Source organism: Phaenicophaeus curvirostris, chromosome 3 (assembly GCF_032191515.1).
Source record: "Phaenicophaeus curvirostris isolate KB17595 chromosome 3, BPBGC_Pcur_1.0, whole genome shotgun sequence".
NCBI lineage: Eukaryota > Metazoa > Chordata > Aves > Cuculiformes > Cuculidae > Phaenicophaeus > Phaenicophaeus curvirostris.
In genome coordinates, this window is record NC_091394.1 from 85,012,412 (window position 1) to 85,037,145 (window position 24,734).

The following is a 24,734-nucleotide window of genomic DNA, read 5'->3' on the forward strand; positions in this document are numbered from 1 at the left end:
CAGAAATGTTCTGAAGACTAATGCACTTTTTTCTGTCAGTAATATCAAAGACAAAATGAACAAATGAAAAAAATCCTTATCCTAACATCTTCAACTCTGCAAAACTTGCTTTTCTTCTATCTTGGTGATGTGTTATGATTAAATGTCGCTGCATACATCTGACTAACTTACTTATAAAAAGACAAAAATATCACTGAAAGAGGTAGAAGAAAAATAAATTTTCTGTCTAATCTTGCATTGTGCTATGAGGTTCATTGGTTTTGATAACCTTTGGCAAACAGGCTTGGCTCACTTTTGGAAGACAAAACATAGAAACAAGGAAAACAGCCTAACAATGTTCACAGAGAAGCATTTGACCTGAAAGAAAAAGGCACGGTTTATCAGTGTTTGAGTTCAAATAGAGGAGATTTTTTTTTTTTAGGACAAAATGAAAGAAAAGTAGGAAAAGCTTTTGAAGCTTTGTGTAAGGACACAAATGATAAACTAGCCCTACTTAAGAGAAGCTGAAGACATCTTTTTCTTCTGCATATGAACAACATCAGCCAAATACGCATGATGCACCATGCAGGAGAAGGGAATTATCAACTAAACACAGGAATATTCAGGAGCAGGTGCTACAGGTTGTCACAAAATGCAACAAAATAACTTCCACATAGCAGAACTGCTTATATCACAGCCACAAGTCTATGGGGCCTGACGGGATTCACCCTAGGGTACTGAAGGAGCTGGCGGATGTGCTGGCCAAACCCCTTTCCATCATCTTCCAACAGTCCTGGAAGACTGGGAAAATTCCACTGGACTGGAGGCTGGCTGATGTCGTGCCCATCTATAAGAAGGATCGCAAGGAGGATCCAGGAAACTACAGGCCTGTCAGTCTGACCTCAGTGCCAGGGGAAGTCATGGAGCAGGTGATCCTGAGTGCTATCATGAAGCACATGCAAGAGAATCGGGTGATCAGGCCCAGTCAACATGGGTTCACAAAAGGCAGGTCTTGCCAGACTAACCTGATCGCCTTCTACGACAAAGTCACTCGGCTGCTGGATGAGGGAAAGGCTGTGGATGTATCTTCCTGGACTTCAGTAAAGCCTTTGACACAGTTTCTCACACCATTCTGCTTGAGAAGCTGTCAGCCTCTGGCCTGGACAGGCGCACACTCTCCTGGGTGGAAAACTGGTTGGCTGGCCGGGCCCAGAGAGTGGTGGGAAATGGTGTGAAATCCAGCTGGAGGCCAGTGACAAGTGGGGTTCCCCAGGGCTCAGTGCTGGGTCCAGCCCTGTTCAATGTCTTTATCAATGGCCTGGATGAAGGCATCGAGTGCACCCTTAGCAAGTTTGCGGACGACACTAAGCTGGGTGGAAGTGTGGATCTGCTGGAGGGTAGGGAGGCTCTGCAAAGGGATCTGAACAGGCTGGACCGCTGGGCAGAGTCCAATGGCATGAGGTTTAACAAGGCCAAATGCCGGGTCCTGCACTTGGGGCACAACAACCCTGTGCAGTGCTACAGACTAGGAGAAGTCTGTCTAGAAAGCTGCCTGGAGGAGAGGGACCTGGGCGTGTTGGTTGACAGCGACTGAACATGAGCCAGCAGTGTGCCCAGGTGGCCAAGAAGGCCAATGGCATCTTGGCTTGTATCAGAAACGGCGTGACCAGCAGGTCCAGGGAGGTTATTCTCCCTCTGTACTCAGCACTGGTGAGACCGATCCTCGAATCCTGTGTTCAGTTCTGGGCCCCTCACCACAAGAAGGATGTTGAGGCTCTGGAGCAAGTCCAGAGAAGAGCAACAAAGCTGGTGAAGGGGCTGGAGAACAGGCCTTATGACGAGCGGCTGAGAGAGCTGGGGTTGTTTAGCCTGGAGAAGAGGAGGCTGAGGGGAGACCTCATTGCTCTCTATAACTACCTGAAAGGAGGTTGTAGAGAGGAGGGTGCTGGCCTCTTCTCCCAAGTGACAGGGGACAGCACAAGAGGGAATGGCCTCAAGCTCCGCCAGGGGAGATTTAGGCTGGACATTAGGAAAAAATTCTTTACAGAAAGGGTCATTGGGCACTGGAACAGGCTGCCCATGGAGGTGGTTGATTCACCTTCCCTGGAGGTGTTTAAGGCACGAGTGGACGAGGTGCTGAGGGATATGGTTTAGTGTTTGATAGGAACAGTTGGACTCGATGATCCGGTGGGTCTCTTCCAACCTGGTTATTCTGTGATTCTTTGATTATTGTTTAAATATGGGGCACTTCGTTCCAATTAACAGACAAATTAAAAATGAGCAACTGAAATTGGTTTAAATGCTTATATCTTAAAATACATCAAAAATACTATCCTTATACTACTGAAGTGAAGATGCAACAAAACATTAAACCAAAATAAAGATATTTAAATATCTAGTAGTACAACAGTGAGGGTGGTCTTTCCTGATGCCAGAAATTGCCACAGCAGGGAGTAGTTCTTCACCAACTGGAAAAATGAGTTTAAAAAGATGATAGCTGCAGAAAGGCAATTTAACTCACAAATAAAATGAATAATTTCAACTCTAGAAACTAAAGGACATTGTCTGTTTGCAACCAAAAAACTGATGAGGTAGCTTTGTTAAGTCACCTGAGCAATACAATTTGAAGTAGCTCGAAAGTCCACATCTAAACTTGAAGCTTCAGAATTTGTTAATTTGGACAATAATTATGGTGAGGGGAAAGCCATGAATTGCTATACAGAACAGGATCACACCTGTAAGAAGGAAAACTCTTCTTTGATGTGCCTTTCAGTCAGTATTGCTGCTCAGAAAAGTAGTTCCCACCCTCTCCCCTCTGGTCCTATTGCTACATTTTAAACTGGACTACAGCCCTGACGTGGCTGAGAGTGGAGCCACACAGAGTCAGCACTGGCATCCAGCAGGGAGGGTGCAGGAACTTGCACCCTCCTGGGAGTAACATTGACTTGAACGCTAATGAGGGACAGAATTGCGCCGTTTCCCTGAACCAGCAGAGTATTTCTGCACTTGTTTCAGGAGATAAACTGCACCCTAAAACCCAAGCATCAAGGACCCAGTCAGGGATCATCAAAGCAGCTGGGCCGTCCTTTCTACCACTCACCTGGTGAAACATAAGCCTGGATAATATTGGTAAAGCACACTGTGCAGATTTATTTTACCCCATTTATAGCATGTGATTGAATGGAGAACTGCCTTGTGCACTCTTTACTGTCCTCAACTCTCTGCTACCACAGTAAAGATTAAACTTCCTGAAGGTGATGGAAAGTAAGAGCTAAAACTCATATCACTGAGTGATCACTTCACTACAATAAAGATAGCATGCACTCCCTCACGTGAGTAGCTCTTAATTTTGCCCATGTATATCATGTAAGTCTACGTGTTATTTTAACAGTTATTTGAAAAGACAATTTACTGCTTGTTAACTAAGACAAAACAGGAGTTTCTCTGGTATCTGTGACACAAAGTAACTTGCAAAAGAAAACAAGAATAGATTTTAACAATTGAGACACCAGGCTCTTACCTTCTGTTCCCTTGACATGAAAGCGCTTGTTGAGTTCATCCAACTTGTTCTTCTCAAGGACAGAAAAAAGGAACAAGATTAGGATCACTGGAGTATTCTGACTGACATCTCATTTTTCTAGACATCTAGCAAAACAAAACTAGCACTATAAAACACTGATTTATTTTTGTTTCCTGTTTTACAAAAAGCCGTAATTGCTCTAAAAGGGCATGGAGACTTCACAGGAAGGATCTAGGGAATTCTTACAGAGCACGCCCCCTCAAAACAGACAAAGTGAGTACAACTTTACTAGGCAGCTACTCCCAGTGGCAGGAGATCCTAAACACCTACCTTATCATCACATGTGCATCCTATATCAAAATCAGATACAGAAGGTGGAGCGACAGGGTAGAGTGGTTTAGCAACTTCATCTGGCACAGTTGGTTTATAAACATTGGCTCTCAGCAAGTGATTTAAACTTCCATGGGTGCCATTATTCGGAGCAGGCTTTAATCCAAGAAGATCTATGAAGACACCAAAGAGAAAAATGAAATCAGATTTCAAATGTATTCAGCAAAACCTCTACTGATCTAAGACATTTATTTGCAATTATATTCACACACACAACTGTTATAAAAATATCGACAGTTGTCCAAATTATAAAATGGCAGATGCTCCCTGAATAATATGGTAGTCTTTATGACAAGAATGCTAATTTGCAGTAAGACACTAGAAAATAGTTTTATTATAAGTACTCCTACAGCTTCTAGTGCAAACCTACGGTCAATGTGCTGACCTTACACCAGCTGTCTGTAAAACAGCGTTAGTAATCACCTGCTTTATCGATAAAGAATATATACCATTTTGGTATTTCATGTTTGGGGAAAAAATATGCTAGTTATACCTTTGATTTGAAATTCTTCTTTAATACTAGTTTTCTAGGACAATAAAAGACCCTAATGAATATTACTTTATATCGTTAGATCCCTACAGTGAACAGTATAAGTTTCTGAACAGTATAAGTTCAGAAAACAGTCACATCAGGAGACGTCACAGAAAACTAAGGGATGCCCTTGAGCTGCTCTGTGAGATATGCTGGTACAGAAGCAGTCTGTGAACAGAAACCTCCTTCCTAGACTGATGAGGTGTGCAGCCTGTGCTCTGTAGTGGCGTGTATTCAATTTCTGCCAAGCTACATGCAGCAAAACTACATTAATGGCTTTTATTGGCCAGCAGCTAGAGCAGAACAAACCGAGGCACCTGAGAACCACCTTCAGCCCTCCTGGACAAAAAGCAAGTCCTTGTGAAAGGGGGATTGGAGAAAGGATGCTGGGAAGGCACAAGCTCACGGGTGTCTGAATGAAACCCTATTAGCTAAAACAGAGCATTTCACTTAAAATTCTTCAGACAGATAGCTTACCACACATGACGTTGTAAAGTTCAATATTTTCAAAAGGAGGCACTTTAGTCTTGTACTTGAATGAAGGGCCATAACCTATAAAGACAGTCTTCAAAACAAACAAAAAAAAAAGAATACAAAAGAAAAGTATTAAAAAGGTTGGTTTTTTTCAGTGAATATTTATATTTTACAGACCACCAACTTCTTCTCCCTTCAATGACCCTCCCTCAAAGGTTACTGCATTGCTCATACCTGCATGCTGTTTATCTTGTTGTCATAGCCATGATCTCCATGGAAGAAACATTTTCCTGTTGGTTTCTTGTAAACGTCTACAGCTTTCCTAAATTGAAAAAATATTAGAAAATTTCCTCAAAGCTGTAGGTAGGGTGGCTGACCTGACAACATACATTAGGGTAGGAGGGATAAAGTTAGAAGAATCATAGAATCATTAAGGTTGGAATATCAAGTCCAACCATCAACACACCACCAATAAGCCTACTAAACCACATCCTGAAGCACCATATCTACACGGTTTTTGAATACCTCTAGGGATGGTGACTCCACCACTGCCCTGGGCAGTCTGTTCCAATGCTTCACCACTCTTTCAGTAAAAAAATTTTTCCTAATATCCAATCTAAACCTCCCCTGGTGCAACTTGGGAGAAGAGACCAGCATCCTCCTTGCTACAACCTCCTTTTAGGTAGTTGCAGACAGCAATAAGGTCACCCCTCAACCCCCTCTTCTCCAGGCTAAACAAACCTGGAGAAGCAGAGCCTTGCTTATCTTTCTTGAATAGCAGTTGTGGGGACTATAGGATTATCCAACTCCAGGGATGCTCCCTCTGCTCTCACTGTAAGAGGGTGCAAACCAAAGAGCCAACTTCTACTAATAGATAACAATCTTAGCATCTGTTTACTTATTTTCTCAGACCTTCCATATCACATCACCTACTACAGACTGGAGGTATTTTGGACCATACTCTTCCAGTGCTCAAAAGGTCAACATAGTCTAAGAAAGCACTTTTGTGGTGTTACAATTCTGCAAACGTAATACAATGTTGGTAAGTGCTTTCATCTGTTTGCTTTCCACCCAATAAACAAAAATGGGGAGCAGAAACAAAGCTGGAGGGAAGAGAAAAAGATTGTAATGAAGATAAATGGCTGAAAAAATAAGTACTGTATCACAGGAATGGTAAATATCAGCTTGTTACTTTTTTTTTTACAAAATACATGGAAAAACAAGTATTGTGTCATAAGAATTACAATTACCAGCTTATTCCAGAATACATTTTGGTTTTACAAGGGCCATGTGCAGGCAGTGTATGTGGAGAACCAGATTATCCTACAAGTTAATTTCTTCATCTGCAATAAACTGATGCTCAACCAAAGTCTGAGTTTGGCCTCGTAAATTGCAAGATTTACTGCAATCACGTCTGTAACTGCTATTTTCCTGGCGGTGAATATACAATGAATTACAGTTACATTAACAAATTCATTATTTGTGAATGAGATTTCAGAAAATGAACAAAATAATAAGCCAAAAAAAATCTGATGTAATTAATAAGAAATTACTAAATGTAAATGAACTCTGGCCATCCCATCAGTTCCAGTAAAATTCTTAAAACTGAAACCTTTATAGGTCTGAAACTCAAGAGTGTGATCATTTGAAAGGTACATGAACCCTAGCCACAGAAGCTGTACGGGGCAGCCAGCCAGCCAGCTAGTGGCGTTATGCAAGAAAGCAATTGGGGTTTGATCCTTGCATAATTCATGGAAAGATAAGCACAGATGTCAAAAGGCACTTACAACCCACCGTGTGTTTGCCTGGCAGCTACATGGGCAAAAAAACCCTACCATATTTTAAAGCTCATAACAGACTACCATGAGCCAAAAGCTGTGTCATATTCCAAGAACCACTGAGTCAGCTTTATGCATAAAGACCCAGCCGTTCTCATACTGTAATACATAACATGTGTCAAACATCAAAGCAAGAAGAACATATATTAAACCAGGTGCACTATTCATAAACAAAAGCTACTCCTCTTCTGTTCAGGCTATACATACATATGCCAACCAGGTTTTCCTAGCTCAATTTTTAGCTAACTAGGAATACTGAAAATTGCCCATATTTTGCAACAGATAATTCAGAGGCATGTGGGGAAGAACAACCCAAAACAGAGTTTTCTCAGAACTAAAGAATCCTGGGTTTCTGTGGATTTGTTTTGCAACACAATACACTGCCAGCACGTTGACAGCCACCCTGTCATACAGAATCACAGAATCACAGAATAACCAGGTTGGAAGAGACCCACCGGATCATCGAGTCCAACCGTTCCCATCAAACACTAAACCATATCCCTCAGCACCTCATCCACCCGTGCCTTAAACACCTCCAGGGAAGGTGAATCAACCACCTCCATGGGCAGCCTGTTCCAGTGCCCAATGACCCTTTCTGTAAAGAATTTTTTCCTAACGTCTAGCCTAAACCTTCCCTGGCGGAGCTTGAGGCCATTCCCTCTTGTCCTGTCCCCTGTCACTTGGAAGAAGAGGCCAGCACCCTCCTCTCTACAACCTCCTTTCAGGTAGTTGTAGAGAGCAATGAGGTCACCCCTCAGCCTCCTCTTCTCCAGGCTAAACAACCCCAGCTCTCTCAGCCGCTCGTCATAAGGCCTGTTCTCCAGCCCCTTCACCAGCTTTGTTGCTCTTCTCTGGACTCATTCCAGAGCCTCAACATCCTTCTTATGGTGAGGGGCCCAGAACTGAACACAGGATTCGAGGAGCGGTCTCGCCAGTGCCGAGTACAGAGGGAGGATAACCTCCCTGGACCTGCTGGTCACGCCGTTTCTGATACAAGCCAAGATGCCATTGGCCTTCTTGGCCACCTGGGCACACTGCTGGCTCATATTCAGTCGGTTGTCAACCAACACACCCAGGTCCCTCTCCTCCAGGCAGCTTTCTAGACAGACTTCTCCTAGTCTGTAGCACTGCACAGGGTTGTTGTGCCCCAAGTGCAGGACCCGGCATTTGGCCTTGTTAAACCTCATGCCATTGGACTCTGCCCAGCGGTCCAGCCTGTTCAGATCCCTTTGCAGAGCCTCCCTACCCTCCAGCAGATCGACACTTCCACCCAGCTTAGTGTCGTCCGCAAACTTGCTAAGGGTGCACTCGATGCCTTCATCCAGGTCATTGATGAAGACATTGAACAGGGCTGGACCCAGCACCGAGCCCTGGGGAACCCCACTTGTCACTGGCCTCCAGCTGGATTTCACACCATTTCCCACCACTCTCTGGGCCCGGCCATCCAACCAGTTTTCCACCCAGGAGAGTGTGCACCTGTCCAGGCCAGAGGCCAGGCCAGGGCATGGACTCTTCCACATTTTCTGAGGCATTCACCCACTCTACCAATATCTCCATTTTCCTTCCGTTCACCCACTGCATCCACTCAGCGTTTTGTTTCCTATCATCCCCTGGTCAAAAATGCCTTCCCTTTCCTCCCATATTCCCTGCTTTCTGCTTAGAATAAGCTTGCACCTCATTAAAAAAGCTTGTCAGCTCCTATACTATACCCTAATCAGTCAAAACCCACACAGCTGCTTGAGGAAACCAGTCTGGGTTTATACCCTCTATCCAGCTCTGATATTCCCAAACTTTAAAATCATTTTTACTTCTGAGCCACATCCCCTTGCACCAAATATAACTGAACCTTATCAGGAGTCTAAACCTCCTCTTGTTCTGGAGTACAAGGCCAGGATGCTGACAGACAGGGCATTCCCAGGTGCCTCATTTCCTTAGAAATAACGGCTGAAAATCAGGATGGAAGCAAGAGTGAGAGTTTACCTTGCCACATGCCATTTGCGATCCACCAGTAAATGGACATCCTCAATTCTGCGGTTGTAGGCATAGTGCAAGCGTTTAGGCAGGTGCTGTTTCAAGTAAGGCTTGAAGTGCTGGTCTGGCTTTCTACACTGAAAAATAAATAGTTGTGATCTACACTGCTGTCAGTTAGCACAGATGTGCAAAAGACCTTGAGCTACAGAAATCAAGCTGCTAAGGTCATTATTGGTGATGTCTTGAAAACATAGTGTACAGCTAGGATACGTGCTTCAGCCGTCTCTGTGCAGTATTTACCTAAAACCAGTGCCCAGAGAGTCATTCAAAGATGTATTTGGAAAGGTTAATTCTCATGACAGTCTTTTTGAAAGCAGTATACAAACCAGCACACTTACTTGGCTCACAGATGAAGAATTTTATTCTAACTGGAACAAAGCTTAAGTTTTGAAGGAAAGCTGAATGTTCAAAATATATCTGCAGATATATTTAAAGCCACCTGGTTACAAAATTTTATATTAATTTTTTTAATCAGCTTTTATTTTAAATCTTTTTTTTTCCATTTAAAACAAGGTTATAGTTGAAGGCTATCAAATGAACTTCTTCAGCATCTTCAAAGTGCTAGTAAAATATTTACCCTAAAAGATTACTTTTCCATTTCTGAAGGAACGAATAAATAGACTCAATTCAGGGAGTCAAGATGGTCAGGGAGATTCTGGCTCTGCACTGACCAAAAAGGTTATAAAAGCTACTACAGCACCAAACAGTGGAATTTATGACAAACATTCATCTGTACTCATGAAGAGCACCATTTAACACTCTTTATTCATCTTAATAGTTGGTTTCCCTCCCTAAAGAGTGCGGAGAGAATGCTGAATAATGCCCCAAACTAAGATGTGAAGTGAGCAGTGCAATACAGACAGAGGTACCTCCCAGTCCTAAATACTTACTGTAAGGTTGGCAACAATCACTTTAGGGTCATCTGTCAAGCAAAGAAAAAAAAATAGACAAAAATATAAAAGATTAACAATTAACAGAAGAAAACACAAGATAATAATGTAGCTTTACAGAAGCGATGTTCTAAAAGATGGCTGATTTTTACTAAATGTACACTGTATGAATCAGGTAAGATACCCTGACTATGAACTGAAATTTAACTGTATACCCTTTATTTAGTGATATTTTAGTTGCTTAGGTACTGTTGGTCAGTATTTTATAATTTCAGCCTTAGCTTAATATTTATTGCGCTTTCTGAAAACATTTAATTCCAAGTCTTTTGACTGCTTTCCTTTAAAACAAAAAATCATCCCCAAACACAAGACTTTATTTGAAAATTTTTGAAAACATATTTGAATGCAACATTGTGCTTCCTTAGAATTAGTAAGATAAATACGTAGCATTTTCTGTCTCTTTTTGTTTCACACATTGCGTGGGCCACTATAGAGTAAGTGAAAAGCCACAGTATAATACCCTGCATATGTCTTAGAACTATTGAAGGGACATTTAAAATGCAGAAAAGCCCAAAACCAGAAAAATCCACACTAACTTTGTCTTCTTCTGAGGGGGCTGGGTGAAATGAAGCACTTTTCAGTCCCAAGAGAAAAAACAGTCTAGGAGAAAAATCTTAGGAAGTGAAAATCTCTTGCTTGACTATTATTGCTTTGGTTGCTTAAGCATAATCTTGCTAAGCCTGAAAAGAACTCTATGGAATCTTAAATGAATGTCTGCCATCCCTAAGGCAGTGTTATCAATACAAAAATGAAGGAGGAATAAAAAAAGCTGGTAATTTGCTCTTTAAAGGGTCAAATCTCAGTTCTAAAATTAAGTGATGCATTTCTTTATTCTGTGTTCAAACTGCTGATTTATAAGCCATCACAAATATTCAAACTAGGAAGCTATGGATGGAGGCCAAAAGGGTAAAATTGTATTGCGGGAACACCAGTAGCATGACTCAGAGGTCAGTCGGTTTAGCTACCCTTGTTGGAAGAGGCTGCTATTCATCCTCCGAAGAAAACTATATTTTCTCAGCAATTTGGGAATTCAAGGATTGAAAGATCTTAAAAAAAAAATTCTCAGAACTGAAGTATAAGTTTTCAACATACTGCGCCGTGCAAGAATTCAGTCTTTATGGTACTCTAGGAAGTTTTATTGACATATGCACTATTTGAACAGATCTTTACACACTCATCCCATATTCCTAGAGCGTAAATACCCAGGGTAAATTAGTTTATAGTAGAATAAATGCATACATAAATCATTACCTAAGCAAGCTTTACCACATGCTTACGATTTCTACTACTATTCTGAAAATTTTTAATTTTCAAAGATCAATTTTTTGTGAAATCTGTCCTCAAAGTATATCTGAAGTGTTATGAGGAGTCACTTGACTGTCCCAACTATCTGATCTTGTCCTCTAGCAATTTATGCTGCTTTTCATCTGGGCCAAAAGTATGAAGCTGTTACTGAATTCAAATTTAACAATTCCGCTTTTCAGACACCTTTTTTCTATCCAGTCTGTGCAGTGCTGATATGCCCCAAGTCTTGTTTTTGTTACAGAGGGAAGAAATGCATGAATAAACTCACAATGACGTGCAAGCTGGTGTGTGAAACTGGCTTCAAGAGATCCCACTTCTCCTTGCTATAGAAGGGTGGGTTTTAACTCAAAACATTTCAGTCATCCATTTGACATTGCTCTCCCACTGTGGGGTCTGTGAACTCCAGACTGGGAAGGGAGCACAGAGATGGCCCTCAGAGGGCTTCCCTCTGAATGTCCCAACAACCATCTGTGATCTTACACCCTTTGAAAAACACCAACCAAAGGAAGTGATAGAATCTAATTTTGAGGACATAAGAGGTACAATTCAATCAACTTACATTTTAGGTTACTGCTAGGCCTAGGGCGAATTCGCCCCAAAGATCCAGGGAGTAAAATGATATCTTCCACATTAGTCAGATAGTTGCTTAAAAATTCAGTTCTCTCACAAGTAGTGTCTTCCATCCCTGCACAAGAAAAATGCAAAATAAATCCAGCTTGAAAATAATCATGCTTTCCAAAACAGCAAAGAAAGAGACCACAAACAGTCTATATCTTCTTTTTCTTTGATGACTAATCTTATTTTTGGTCTTTCCAGTCATCTAATTCCAACATCGGACACTGGTAGGAGCCAGACTAGGGGTGATTTTAGCACTTGCCTATGTAAAAGAAATACCAGTCTCGACACCGTAGGAACAGTCACCCCATATGGATTATGGAAAATTCAAAGTCTGTTTCTAGTTTAGTGTACTACTTTGGGAATTTTTATTTTTTTAAACAAAGGATTTTGAGAGAAGTCACACACAAAAGGTATTGTCTGTTGGTGGTCTGTTCTAAGGCAGCCGCAGATAAACAATTCTCTCCTAGAGCCATTTGTGGTGGGAAGGAATTTATCACCAGTCATGGCACTTCTCAGCACCAAACCGCCTCCTCTGGAAATCCTGCCTGCTCCTTACCTTTCTTTCCCCACAGCCAGAAAGGAGGCATACAACAGTTTATTGCTAATGTAGCAGTTCTTGTGAGATGTCATAAAAACAGAGCTAAACGAACAGGACCTTTTGTAACACTGCTAAAAAGTTATACAAGAACAGATTTATCTCTAACACGGTCAAATTTTTCTTTAATAAAACTTGGTTTTGATTTTTGTCTTTTCTAGTATTTCCTGTTATTATAAAGTTTCTTCTGATGTCTGACAGAATGAGACCTACCAAATAACATCTCTGCTTTTGGGTGACACTCCGTCTGACCTTGAAATATCTTTTTACTATTTTACTCCTTCCTCCATTATTTTGATGACATTTTCCATCCAAGCTGGATACAGTTCCTTACTGACGTTCCAGTCTTTCTCCTAGTAACTCAACCATTAACTGCAATGGAAATGTCTTGTTCTAAAGTCCTATTCCTCTCCTCACGAAAAGAACAGTGCTACTAAATTTTTTCCTTCCATTAAAGCTGCCAAAAAGATTATTCTAGGCACATTATAGTCTTCCAATACGTGTAAGGAAAGCTGCATTTGGATGTGATATCAAAAACGCCAAGCTTTGAAGAAACTCTAAGTGGAGTTTCTATCACAATACCCAGATCATCATTATGAAAGAGAAGTATCCTCCAATGAAAATTAACAGGTGAGCTGAATGGCCAGTCCACACTGACTGCCTGGTATGGGGGATTTAAACCTTCAGAAAAAAATGGCACAAAAAGTATCTTAAATGGAACTTTCATTTAAGCCAGCTACTATATGTACAGCTATATTGCTTAAGTATTTACATATTGATAAAGAATACTGTTTATTTTACCATGATCACCAACAAATATGACATTGACACATCGATGCAGTTTCAGCTGTTTGAGTCCATCCATTAGTTGTCCTACGGTCTTGTCAATCTCTCTCAGGTGATTTACCATCATCTGTATAAATTTGCAGAAAGGAAAAAAGTCAGTTTTGTCATTGCAATGTTCTTCCTCCTTCTACAAATGGAGGTCCTTTGGCAAAACTCCGACAGGATAACCAACCAGGTCAAGAGGCAAAGCCTTGGCTGAGCTGTTACAGCTATAACTATCACACCATTTCCTTTTCTATATCCACACTATGATTTCATCATAAGAAAGCCGCGCTGAGGTGCTGACTCAAGACAGCAAAAGACCTTCGTGGCTGATCCTAGGCCTCCCATGGACATGTGTACATTTCAAATAGATATAAGTAGATACATGAGACTTTGGGGTTCCATTGGTTTCTCACAGATAAAAAGCAGTACTTTCAAAATACTGTTTTAAGTGACTGGTTTAGTTAAAACACAAACATGAAATGAAGCCTTGGACTTGGGATTCATATGCCAAGTCACATAATGAAATTAACTTCAAAGGACATCTGATACGAGGATGACAACATGCAAGTTACTTGAGAAGCACATTGAGCAGCTCAGAGGGAACGTTCTTCAGCTTCAAAGCCAAGAGTTTCCAACATTTCAAATAATAGTTTGGCAAAATTGTCAACAGGCACTAGAAGACATGGATACAGTACTGTGACTTCTTCATTTAAGTTTCCTTTTCATTAAGAAAGCAGAAAACATCAGGACACGTTCACAGGATTGCGTTTTCAGTGATAAGAAAATGAAACATTTTTTACCACATGGCACAGAGAAGGTAAATATTTTAAAGTAAGATTTTAGGCAGAGGACTCAGATTTTGGTTTGGGTTTGAGAAGAAAACATTTCTTGTCACTATATGCCAGCTTCCTCCTTGCTTGCCTATTTGATTTGGCTGGTCCAAGCATGCTCAACAAAATATCCTCCCAGTGACAAACAAAATACTAACAGATTTTGGATGAGAAGAAACTAGATTTTGGCAGAATTTTCTTAAAAGAAAAAACAAACACCACGTTAGTGTGACCCAGAAAGAAATGGTTCAGAAACTCTCCCTCTGTCTGAGCCATCAAGAGATGGATGTTAAATGAATCTGAGAGGTTATGAGACGGGAAATGCCATCTCCCATAAGTACACAGAGAAGCAGCTCGTGAGAGATGGAACCACAGTGGGGAACAAGAGGAACATTTTCTGCAGCATAGGGAAGTGGTTCAGGCAAAGGAGGAAATTTTGCAGTGTTTTAATTCAGGAAAGCCTAAGTAGTCAGTTTAGTTAAAACTTTGAAACATTACTAGTTGAGAAATAAAGAAAATTGTCTGCTTCAGCACCCTTCCACCCTTACAAATAATTTCTTCAACAAATGGAAATTCCATTTTTATGAAATTCTATTCGTACAACATCAATCATGTAAGGAAATACAACTTTCACTTAGAAATCAAAGCTTATTCAAGGAAGCTGGAAATCCAGATGGATATCCCATTAATCTTTACTTTCATCAAAAGGCTTGAAGCTTCTTTTAAAAATTAATAATAAAACCAAAATATAGCAATAATACTTCTAGAGATGCAAGGATTTCAAGTGATGGTAATTTTGTTTAGCCATTCTCTTCACCAATTTAATCTGTAAACCTGCAGAGACATTTCTAAAACTGAGAAAGTCAATATAAATGAAAAAAACCTGTTTTTGAAAGAAACAAAACCCACACAGAAAACCACAGAAAAAACCTTCAATTTTGCAGTTTTCACTACTTCACTGTTTTCAAAGCAGCTCTTAGAAAGGCCCCCACAGATATTTCTTCACCTCATTGCCTTCTGTGTCTCTTCAATTTTTAAATTCAGCTATTATTTATTATTCTGCATGACACTCAAGTTTTTCCTAAATGGCCTTTGCAGCCTGAGGCTGGCTGTAGGTGGCAGGGACTTTGTGTGGACATGTTCTTTCTCAGATGCAACTTACAAAGAGTTATTGGTAAATAACCCTTGCACATACCTTTCTTGACCTATGTTGGTACCAAGACTTGGGAAGGCTGTACAGAAACATTTTATCTGCCAAGATATATGGATCTCTAAGTTGGTGCTACAATAAAGAGTTGGTACTACTGTGAAAGCATTGGGTGGGGGATCTGAGGAATATAGACCACAATTGGATTGTCTGCCCAGTTTCCCTTACAAAAAGCTTGATTAGAAGGAAGAAAGAGTTGAACTTTATCTTTTTGTTGTTGTTTAAATTGGTAGGATCCAGTTCGCACTATATGCCATTGCTCTCAAACAGCACCAAAGATTAACTTGCAGAGACAATGGGAATTATTGTGTAAAATTAGGATTTTTTTTCTGAAAAGATAAATTTTCACAGTTGGCTTATTAGGAAGAGATCTTAAGTGATAAGTTCGTGATGACCTTTTCATCCAGGGAAAGAAAGGGGGGTAGAGGGAAGATATGGTCACATACGCTTCACGTGACTAGGAATTATAAAGGCCACCTAACATACTGCATGCCAGAAGGGTCTGGCTTGGAATGACAAATTAATAATAGCAACATCCATAGCAGTTATTAGTTCTTCTCCCAGGTAAATCTGTGTCAAAAGTTCTCTGGAAAAATCCTGTTGCTTTATAAATGATAATGTTTTGTATGTCCCTGTCTGCCATGTCTTTACACTTAAAAGAAACAGTTTCAAAATAACTATTTCCAGTTCAATCATGCAACAAGTCAAAAAACATCCCCACAAAAATTTATGGAGCATTTCTAGCCTCTTGAAGGATATAGTGGAGTGTCAAGGCTTTTGTTTAAAGCCTAAAACCAAAATATTTTGGTTGTTTTTTTAAAAAAGCTTTAGGATTATTTAGCTAAATTTCTGAAATGAAAGTAATATTGACGTGGTCTATAACGCCTTCCCGTGTATTAGTTAGTACCAGGCAAAGAAAGACAATAAGGAACACCCTTTTCCTCTATCTGCATTTTTTCCCAATAAAGCTACTTCTATTTGAACGTTTTCTTGAGAGAAGAGAGTTACGCACCACTTCTATTGTAAATACTGCATTCAAAAATCATGTAATCAAGAACCTTCTTCCCTCCAAAGTCATAAACTGACTTGTTTTTTCAAAACAACTTTTTAAAGTTCTTTCTCTTTCAGATTTTTAGAGTGACACTTTCAGGACTTTTCAACAACCATGATGACTACGCACAGAATACCCCAAATCACCAGGCTCCCAGGAGCTGGGGAGTTAAGGATGCTACAACATATTGCAGAATTTGTAGTATCTCTGAAGGGTTAGCAACATGGTAGTGTCTTCCCAGGGATTTAGCCAACCTTTCCTCCAGCTGATGGCTAGATTTAAAAATATAAAGAGGGTATAAAGATGACTTTCCCTAACGCAAACAGAGCCTGAAACAAGAAAAACATGGCTCCCAGAGACTTAGTCTGGTTTGGTTGCCTTCCTTTGGGTCCTTCAGTACATTTATAGAAGTTCCGTCTGCAAAATCCAAACCTGAAGCATGGGGTGAACTCCAAAGTTGAAAAAAATAAAGCTAAAGGAGTGCCTAAAAAGTGGCACTTTGATCATAAAATTTTTGAAAGTATGTAAACTTACTTTCTTCCGACGAGCTTCCGCAGCATATTGATCCACTCTATGTACTTTTCTTCTTCTTTTCGTTGGAGCTGCAACTGGTCTTTCCTGTCTCCTCTTAGGAGGAAGTTTTCTCTTAGGTCTCTTAGGCGGAGTAAGAGGGGAGCCATAACTACTCTCCTGTACCGGCGAGGAGAGATGTCTGGACTCAGAAAAAAAGCCTGTCTCAACTCACATCAGATAGTAAAGCTACCCATGCCAGATAATCCTAAAGCATAAATACTGTGGCCTTTTCAGCTTAGGTTTTTGGACAATTTAGGATCTGTCTCTCTTTAAGAGAGAACCACCGAAGCACAACAGTACTTACAAGAGCGGACAGCATAAAAGCAAATTAAAATAGTTTTTCAGAAGATAGGTGGGGCTTCTGGCTTTGAAAATATATAGTCATATGGGAGGGTTTTATTGATCAAAAATTAATCCATAATACATTAATATTATCAAAACTTAAGTAAACTATTTCAATTTAGGCAAAATTCATTGCATACAATTTAATGAGCGTCTGGGGTAGAGTGCTGGTGGAAACACAACATTCCACTTGGATCATGGTTCAGATACGAGCACTAGAGCCTGTCCAGACCAAACAGCTTTCTGTGCAGTTTCCTACAACCACTTTTTGGCTGAATCAGTGACACCAGGTACCCTTATCATTAGCATTAGCAGGTGCCACCACAGTGTGCCAGGCTATGCACTCCATTGAAATCACCAGAACAACTCCAGCCACCATCTGGGGACCGCAGGTCTGCAGGACAAAGCTACAAAGGTGAGACTCGGTTAACATGGAGCTTGTATCCTTCAAATCAGCTAGTCAGGGCATGTTAGTGACAGCGCATCAGGAAGTTGCACTGCTACCTGTCTTATTACCAGCCCTATGGGCAATTTGAGAATTTAATTTCCTAGTGCTTTCAGTGTGGCATCGTATTGGGTAATGTTATTGTTCATAAATGCATAAATACTTGAGATAGACTTATAGAAGGGGGAAAAAGCTTTTAAGACATAACTGGGAAAAAAAAAGCACATTAATCAGCTCGCTGACTGTTTTAAGCTGTACCACTCTCACTGACTGTAACACAACCCGCAGGCTCTTGGCCCTGCTTGGGACTGCATATGAAGTGCTGACAGATGATGACTACCAGGAGATAGTAACTACAATATGCTGCGTATAATGGAGCGCTCTGAGTGGGCTTGAGAAGAGTTGGAGATTTATGATGATATTTAGCTTCTATGTACTTAGGCAGCTTCTCCCAGTTGTTCAGTTACAGAGCTATGTAAACAGGGAAGGGAAGGAAGGGGATGTTACCATCTGCCATGCTGTTTCATTGCTTCCAAGGCAAGCAGCTGGAAAGGAGATTCTACTCCAGTCTCATTCGTCTCTCTCCAGAAAGGCATTTTAATAAAGCAGCACCAGTTTTCTGTTTTTAAAATGCTTCAAGCTTTGTGCAGTCCTGATGAGAGGAGCAGCAGGGAAAGGAAGGATTCTCATTTTACTGTTGCTGAATCGGCCCAGCCAGAGGTCCACAATGCCAGAAATACGCGAGCGCAGGAGACCCAGGTCTGAACACTGAAAACGGCCGTCTCAAGACAGCATGTTAGAGGAGTAGCAGGGATGGCTTAGCAATGCCAGATTTTGATGTGTTTTAGAGCTCTTATGGTAGTATATTTCTAGAATATTTTATTTACCAAAAAAAAAGTTAGCTAGGAGAAAAAAAAAAAAAAGCCAAGTTCTTATTAACCAGCCAAATCTTAGTCTTGCTTGAAAAAAGTCAGAACAGAGTTATGGAGGAGGGAAATTAATCCCTCCCTGCTTACAAAAGGGAACTGTAACATCACAAAGGTAACTAGCCAGCCAAAGCTCTGCTTCTTGACCCGGACGGACCAACCTACCAGAGTTCAACTGCCGAAGCACAGAGGGAAAGAAAAAAAAAAAAGCAGAAGTAAATCAAAAGCAAGCACATATTTGATAACTCCCATAAGTACTCCTGGAAGCATAATGGAACCCACTGAAATACTTCTGAAGTTTATTCATGACCCCCCAAAAAAGAAAAATAAAACAAAACCAAAATCTGAACAACTAACTCACTTAAACTGAAGTTCATAATATTGAGGACACACAAAGTTACTCTAGTGGACACTGGTCATAATCCATATTCCATTTAAATCAACAACACTGGCAATTCACTGATAAAATTTAAGCACATCTAAGTCACTTTATTTCTAACTCAGCAGCACGCAGGTTGCATAGCCTGTGAAGCTCAAAGTGCTATATGCTGAAGTCTGGAAGCTGAAAAAGATCAGTTATAGATGCCACATTAGACCTTTAAGATTATACATTTAGAACATTATTTGGCATAATAAGCTCTAGTAAACATTCACTTTACTGTACTAGACATCTGCAAGATTTGGAGATTTTTAAGGTACAAAACTATTTCTCAAGCTACTAAATGCAGTAAGAAAAACTCAGCATGATATCTTCACTCTTCAAAAGAAGAAATAAGAAGCCCACCTTAAACATAATGCAAAAAATGTTAAGAGCTTGTTTTCAGACATTACTGTTTGGCTGATCTGCCTTTGCATGAAAAAAAAATAAAGTGGTCAGTACTACTCCAGCTGCCTAGATGCTGCCACTGTATGCAAGAAAAGAATGATTTCAGAAGGAGGTTGTGCTATTCATATCAAGGAAGCAGCTGAAAGGGATGCCTTTGAGGGCTCTCTTCCCAGCTGATTTATTTAAATTTCATAGCTCTTAAAAATTACATTGAAAACAATGTCAAGAGAAACCACTTAAAATACTTCCTAGCTTTTCTATCCTGAAACCTGACCCCTAGCAAATCTCAGCATCTGTATAATTACACAGCTGTATTAATTTATTTAAATTTCCATTCACAAATGGCCACTGTTTGAACTGCAAACCCGTACTTGCTCATCTGCTAATTTGTCTGTTCTCTATTTACTAAAAATCTATTTCACGGTATTCTTGTGTTTAACAAAAATGGCATAAATTAATTTACTTGCAAAGCTTTCAAAGGCTATTTATTAATACTTTTTAAGACTCAAAGCTTTGCCTTGCAATTATATGTCAACTTTCAGGTAACCATCCAGAAGAACCTCCAAACAATAAGGATCTTTGGGGGTTTTTTTTGCTTTTATAATGACTTGTCCTACAATGATACAATTAGCCTTCACTTTTCAGGCACTGATAATTAACCTGAAACTAGATTCCCACATTGGATGCTAAAACGGCTTGTTAAAGACTACAATCTAAAGAACAAATATAATATCATCATCTTCATAGTCTCTTTTGAGTCCATGGAAAGAGCCCCACAATTCTGTTCAGAAGGAATCAGTTGTCTACAGATAAATAAAATTGGAGTGGTCAGTCATAAGCAACACATTATACTTGTAACACTTCAGGAAGAGTAATTATAAAGTATTGTTGAGTAACATGTTTTTGAATGAGAGAGCTTCCATTACTGATACCTTGCTTGACGGAGTTGGACATCTCTCCGGTTCTGAGCCAAATGAAAACATTGAGACATATTAATGCCTGTCAATTTAGCAAGAGTGTCGGCAGATTTTAACCCCTACTTATCCAGAAAATGGACTACTACTTCCTATCTAGCATGGTGTGTCAGTGCTCGTTTTGAATAATTCCACACACTCAAGGCTCTGGGACCATGGCTCAAACTACCCCAACAGTGATGTCACTCACAGCAATTTCATACCCACTACAAACATGCTTGAACAGTTCAAATAATTAAAATATATTAAAAAAACCTGTACTGATGCTTCTCTTTGCTCTCTTCTCCAGTATGGAACAGCTATTAGATGTACACTACACAAGTAAGAAACTACTGCTGGGTACTTGGATGCCCAGAGAGTTTTGTATTACCTTCCAAAGGATAGGTATCTGATACATTCCTCTATTTTGCAGATTTCAAAACACATTTTTTTTCCCCTTTAGAAAGCATGTCTAAAAACTCCTAAAGTCTTGTGATGGCAATATGCAATCACACATGTGAACTGAATCTAGGCAACCTTTGCCAGATGTCATCAAAGATGCCAGATTCCAGCCACTCAAAAGTAGTAGCATATTCGGGTGCAAAATTTATTTTCCCTCCGCACAAATCCCAGACAAGTTCATAGTCATTAAGCCCTCATCACCTGGACAGTGTTGACAGAGAAGCAGTATTCATCAGGCCCAGACAGCTACTCAAAGCTCAAACAAGGGGTTAAACCACTGTTGTGTTTTGCAACTAATTTTTCACTAAAATACTTCATGGTGCTTCAAAATTTTTTCCAAACTCAACAGTCTGGTCCTGAGGGAACAGTGCTGGCAGAGCTTTCTGAACCCCTGTAAAGCCTATATGAAACTGGAAATAGCAGCTTTTTACAGTTTATGACAGGATGGAATTATTACTTTGGCTACTGTAGGCTGTCAGTTTTAAGGAAAGCTTTTTCTAGCCTGCATTTTTCCTAAATATTTTTTTGCATTATATTTTTATTACTTTTAAGAAGGATAAATTTTTAGAGAAAAGTTAAACTATGCTGTTGCACCCCAATATACTTCTGTCTGTGCCAAATAAATCTTTCCATTTGCATTATCATATCACACAGAGAAATATCTTCCTGAAAGACACAGGCAGTTCCCTCTCTCAGAAGTGAATATCATACAATAAATCCGTCAGACAATAACTTTGCTTTCTCTGGCAGAGGAGAAGCATACTGCAGAAATGGGGAAAAAAGTTGCTAAAAAAAGTTACGCCTGAGCAGCAGTAGTTATAAAAAAATTTATTTGATACACATTCTCTTTCTGCAGAGGGAAATCTGTACTAACCTCTGAGTTGAAAGGACCATATCTGTGGCCAGCAGCATCTGGTTGCTCAGAGTAAAAAGCATAAACGTAAGGCCTGAAAGAAAGAAAGAAAGTCTTGTTCAGGATAGCTTTCCTTCAACAACAAAAAACGCTAGACCTGTTAGGTCAAATAAAATCAAGCCAACCTTCCAGTGAGAGTTGACTTTATGGAAAAAGAATTGTTTCTCAGTCACATGTCATATGTGTCTCAGTTTCCATGGTATGATTAAGCAATTAGTTGTTCTATGGTTTTATTAAATCCAAGAACACATGCAGGGAGGCACATGGGGTACCATCTGAGGACACATGCTCTTTCTAAGTCTTGTAAGAGAGATCACAAAGCAGTTCGCCTGAGCTTTGCAGCCAGCAGCATGTGGGAACTTGTGTACTAAAAAATACTCCTAATTAAAATCTTAACATTTTCCCAGTCCTCAGGGTCCAGTTCTGCAACTGCCATTGCCTGTAAGGTTTTAAATCACATCAGACTCAGCAGGATTAAGAACAATCCAAGTTAATCCATGTAACAAAATACTTCTTGATAAGAAATAAATTCATACCATATATGTATTGAGAAGAATCAAAATGCTGATGGCTAAAAGAGGACGTAAAAAAAACCAAACTAAAACAAACAAAAAAAAACCCAAACCCACACAAACCCCAAAGAATCCTTAAAACGGTGATAGCATGTAACCAACAAAAATTATTTTTACAATTAGATTTCTTTATTCCTGCAGCTACTTTTAGGGAGAAGACAAGCTAGCAGTTATTCAACAGCAGATGACAATAACAGAATTACCTTTCATTGTCTGGAAGGGTGAGCCACTGCAGTATTGTTAATATTCTGCGTTCATGGGGGATGACGCTGAACCACAAATAGAAAAACATACCTTGTTATCACAGAATACAGAAAGCATCAGTGCAACCTTGCTAAGAACTGATTCTAACGTGATTAAAATCCATCATAGAATCATTTATGTTGGAGAAGACCTTTAAGATCAAGTCCAACTGTAAATCTAACACTGCCAAGTCCACCACTAAATAATGTCCCTAAGCACCACATCTACACATCTCTTAAACACCTTCAGGGAGGGTGACTCAACTACTTACCTGGGCAGCCTGCCTCAATGCCTGACAACCCTTTTGGTGAACAAATATTTCCTAATATTCAATCTAAACCTCCCCTTGCACAACCTGAGGCCATTTCCTCTTGCCTTATCACTTGTGAGAAGAGACCACCACCTCCTTTAAGCTCGGTGGTGAGGGAGATAAGATATCCCCTCATAATATCATCATTTGTTTTTAATATGCTGTGTCTTCTTTCCTGCTTGATACTGGTTCTTATTTTGCAAACAGAATTGCTTCAGATCTCCTACATGCCCACATACTCCAAATGAAAGATTATTAAAAGGTTATATCTTTATTCAGCACCTGAGGCAGTAAATCTAACTGTTTTAAACAGAAATGAATAAAGATCCATTCTGGTAGCTTTAACCCCCAAGAACCCTTTTTTATGCGCAATGGTGATGCAATTGGATACCTGGTATGAGTAAAAAACATTATATTGCTCACATCAGTACAGGTTTAAACAACCACTCTGCTCTAGTAGTCCTGAAGACTTAATAGTAACCAAACTGAGGGCTAGGCTGGTGTAAATCAAAGCACCAGGGTATCAGCATGGCGACTTCCATGACTTTTCACTCTGCAGAGCGGACTCATCCTGTTTCAGTGTTTGTATCTTGAGACTTCTGACTTGGCCGCTGAGGCCAAGTTCATGCCAGAAGAATGACTAACTTTATAAAAAGCTTTTAAAGTTCCAGAGAGCTCATCTTAGGAAAGCTCTGCAGGTCAGTGACCACGCAGTTATTTTAATACAATAGCATAATCACTCCAGATTCCATTAAATAAATAATGGAATCCCAAGGCAGAAATCAAATACAACAATCTTGGATTCACCATGCTGAGTTGAATTTAGCACTCTTTGGAAACATCTGACAGAGAAAGAGATCCCAACAACCATTTTGAAATAAGTCAGTTTTCAATATCTTATAGAACAATGGCCCTTAGTCTGCAATTACACAGGAAGCTTTTGGTTGAAAAAAAACCATAAAAAAGAGAATTTATGCTAAATTTTTCAAACAAGGCAATATCATGAAGTGGAATAACAATCTTGGGTATTGTCCAGTTTTAATTTTTTTATTAATTGTGCAAAATGAGAAAAAACTTTCTTTCAATTAAGCCATTTGTGACCAAGATCTTTTTAACACTTCTTAAAAACGCTTGTCTGAAAATTCTCCCAAAAACCATTGTGTCCCAAATTAAATAACACAGTTTAAAGACATATAAATTTATTCATACATTAAGTGGCTGTCTCACCCCCTTACAGTTGTCAGTAATATGGCATATCCTTGGTTACCTCCCATAACATTTTATATCCCCAAGTATGCATTGGTCTGGGTGTTTTTGGTAACTATGTGTTAGCAAGCTTAGGAATCGCATTGATTTCTTTGTTTTGTAGAGCACCATATAGGAGCTCTGTCAGACAACTACCTTGCAAGCCTAAACCTATCACCAGTTTTGTACATTATACATTTTATTATTTATTATCATATGCTATATGATATTTAGAGTAGCTGCTATATGATATTTAGAGTAGCAAGGAGTATTATTCTTAATGGAATCACAAAAAATAGGCAAACCCCTTTAGTACTTCAACCTTGAGAGTGTTCCTATTTTCTTTGCTCCTGCAATCCTGCCATTAAAATGAAATAGACACATTGATCCACATGAATTCCCCAGAAATTATCAAAATTCATTCATTTTCAGTTGGGAAGATAAGACTTATTTGGGAAAAGGAAAAATTATTTGGAACCATCAAACAAAAGAATAAAGAGCAAAGATCGTCAAGGCTGTCTTTTAGGAAAGGGAAACCAAATATCTTGTTCAAAGGCTAGATTGGATTGTAAAACTAACGAGTCAGGGTTTTGAGTCAATTAGGTTGTTGATGTTAGATGACATAGAGGACAAAAAAAAGAGTCTTCCACAAACACTCAGAGGACCAGGAAACATGGCTAGCAATGAGGAGGAGGCAAAACAACACACTATGAAATGAAGGAAAGTAGGTTTTTCACATAGTTACGTGTCTTTCTTCAGACAACTGCTAAAAA

The 24,734-nt window shown here is 39.7% G+C and overlaps 1 protein-coding gene across 1 annotated transcript in view; it reads right to left on the reverse strand.

Annotated features, from left to right (window-relative positions):
- The window catches only part of ENPP2 (ectonucleotide pyrophosphatase/phosphodiesterase 2), a 79,269-nt gene that overhangs the window by 13,203 nt on the left and 41,332 nt on the right, over positions 1 to 24,734 (reverse strand). Inside the window, 10 exon segments of the mRNA XM_069854574.1 lie at positions 3,500 to 3,551; positions 3,830 to 4,002; positions 4,899 to 4,986; positions 5,130 to 5,217; positions 8,714 to 8,841; positions 9,655 to 9,686; positions 11,579 to 11,704; positions 13,034 to 13,145; positions 21,553 to 21,625; positions 22,367 to 22,432. Of these exon segments, the coding sequence (XP_069710675.1) occupies positions 3,500 to 3,551; positions 3,830 to 4,002; positions 4,899 to 4,986; positions 5,130 to 5,217; positions 8,714 to 8,841; positions 9,655 to 9,686; positions 11,579 to 11,704; positions 13,034 to 13,145; positions 21,553 to 21,625; positions 22,367 to 22,432 (938 nt within the window).